The 2628-nt window shown below is 41.9% G+C and overlaps 1 protein-coding gene across 1 annotated transcript; it reads right to left on the reverse strand.

Moving 5' to 3' along the window:
• Positions 1 to 538: 538 nt before the first annotated feature.
• On the reverse strand, positions 539 to 2419 carry LOC119261863. The gene is made up of 2 exons (XM_037531876.1): positions 1436 to 2419; positions 539 to 1192 (listed from the first exon to the last, which is right to left on the reverse strand). Exons 1-2 carry the CDS (start codon positions 1763 to 1765, stop codon positions 539 to 541), a joined length of 984 nt encoding a protein of 327 aa, XP_037387773.1. The 5' UTR covers positions 1766 to 2419.
• Positions 2420 to 2628: the final 209 nt, after the last annotated feature.

Here is a 2628-nt window from a genome sequence, read left to right on the forward strand (position 1 = left end):
CAATAATAATGGGAAAATTCGGAGATTTGGTTAAAGTGGAAGGAGTGCCAACAAGTAAAACTTCTGTTTTCTTACTATTGAGTTTAAGAAAATTAAAGGAAAACCATGACTGAATTTCCAGACAGTGCGAAATGGAGGAAGGTGGTAGAGATGAAGTAGGTTTAGAGGAAATGTAGAGCTGGGTGTCATCAGCATAACAATGAAAATTGATATTATATTTGCGAAATATGTAGCCAAGGGGGAGCAAATAAATAATAAATAAAAGGGGCCCTAGTACGGAACCCTGGGGCACACCAGCAGCAACAGGAAACAAACTAGAGGAATGAGATTTAAACTGAAGAAACTGAGTGCGGCCAGAAAGATATGAACTAAACCATGCAAGCGGAGCTTGACTAATACCGATGGATGCTAATCTGTTCAGAAGGATATCATGAGAAATAGTATCAAATGCTGTGCTGAGATCCAGCAGGATGAGAATAGTGAGAAAACCAGAATCAGCTGCCATCAAAAGGTCATTGGTGATCCTTAACAAAGCTGTTTAAGTACTGTGGTGGGGGCGGAAACCAGATTGGAATTGTTCATAGAGATTATGTGTACTGAGGTATGAATGGAGCTGAGAAGCAACGACTTTCTCCAGAATTTTTGCAAGAAAAGGAAGATTAGAAATTGGGCGAAGATTATCAAAGTTGTTAGGATCTAATCCAGGCTTTTTTAGAATTGGAGTGACGGAAGCTGTTTTCAAAGATAACGGAACAGTTCCATTATTAAGGGAAGAGCAAATGATAGTGGTAATGAGAGGAGCCAAGGTAGGTAGACAAGCTTTAACCAACTTTGTGGGAAGAGGGTCAAGCTGGCAGGTGGATGAGTTCGATTTATGAATAATATTTATTACATCAGATAAAGACGGAAGAGTGAAAGTTGAAAAGGAATGACAGACGGACAACGAGGAGAACAGGGAATCAGCTTCAGTATAGAGAGCTCTTACAGAGCTAAGTTGTTGGTGGATATTAGAGATTTTATCAGAAAAGAAAGACAGGAGAGAATTGCAAAAATCAGGAGAGTGCATGTGAGAGGGAAATGGGTCAGGAGGCTTAGTTAGACTGGCAAACAGAGAAAACAGAGACTTGGAGGAACCTTCATTAGAGCTAACTAAACCAGAATAATATGCAGATTTTGCTGAAACAATACAGTCCTTATAATATAAAATATGGTTGTCATACATTTCTCTATGTATTGTAAGTCCAGTTTTTCTAAACAGACGTTCCAGTTGGCGTCCTTTGGCTTTGAGAAGCCGCAGGTTAGAAGTAAACCATGGAGCTGAGCGAGCAAATGAAACAGATCTGTGTTTGAGTGGAGCAAATGCATTTAGAAGGTTTTGAAGATTGACATTATAGTGGGAAATGAGTTCATCAAGAGTTGACAGACTGTGAACAAACGGAAGGTCAGATATAGCAGAAGAGAAAATGACAGGATCAATATCATTAATTTTCCTAAATGTAATGACACGAGGTACACAGATCTTCGAGGCTATTATATTAACATTAAAAGAAATGAGCTTATGATCAGAAAGGGAAAACAGATCAGCTTTACAGTGAGTAGGGGTGACACCAGAACAACAAACCAAATCCAGAATATGACCTTTAGAATGTGTCGGAAAATTGATGTATTGTTGCAAACCAAAACTATCCAAACAGGAGGTGAAGTCTCTGGAGAGAAGGTTATTGCCATTGTCCATGTGGATATTAAAATCACCAACAATAATCATATTGGGAGAGAGAACAGAGAGATGCGTGAGAAGAGCAGCAAAGTCATATAAGAAATCCTTGTTAGGTTTAGGTGGTCGATAAACAGTACATAAAATAGTAGGAGCAGATCCAGGGAGATGTACTGCAGTGTATTCAAATGAGTGGAAGAGTGGAGCAGAGACAGGGAGGACTTTCCAGTGCTTTCGGTGAATTATCGCGAGACCGCCGCCCCTACCCGAATTGCGGGGCTGATAAATGTAAACAAACTCGGATGGAGTTGACTCGTTAAGAGAAACAAAGTCGTTGGGATGTTGCCAAGTTTCAGTCAAACAAAGAAAGTCCAACTTACAGTCGCGAAGGACATCCTGGATGAGATGACCCTTACCAGTAAGAGAGCGGACGTTTAGAAGACCGAAGTTCACGTTGGAACTGCGATGCTTGATGGAAGAGTTAGCCGACCTTGCCAGGTGGGCTAATACATCGCGGTTGACACCCCGGTCAGTATTGCGGGGAGGACGACGAGTTCTAGACCAGAAGGATTGTATAGAGTCACTGTCACTGGTAGTGAAGTTTAGCCGTGACCCACGGTGAATGTATTTGCGACGGGGATTGAAAGCGATGTCCGGATGGATATGAAGCGCCACAGGTGGAGGGCCAGCCGGGTGGAAGCGGAGTCGAAGGGCTGAGGTTAAGGCTAGGCTTAGGGCCAGGGTTAGGATTAGGTTTTGGGTTGAGGTTAAGGTTAGGATTAGGGCTGAGGTTAAGGTTAGGGTTAGAATTAGGGCCATTGCGAAGGTTAGAACTAGGTTTTGGGTCAAGGTTAAAGTTAGGATTAGGGCCAGTGTAACAGTTAGGATTAGGTTTTGGGTTAAGGTTTGGAATA

The sequence above is a fragment of the Pygocentrus nattereri genome, chromosome 20 (genome assembly GCF_015220715.1).
Source record: "Pygocentrus nattereri isolate fPygNat1 chromosome 20, fPygNat1.pri, whole genome shotgun sequence".
Classification (NCBI taxonomy): domain Eukaryota; kingdom Metazoa; phylum Chordata; class Actinopteri; order Characiformes; family Serrasalmidae; genus Pygocentrus; species Pygocentrus nattereri.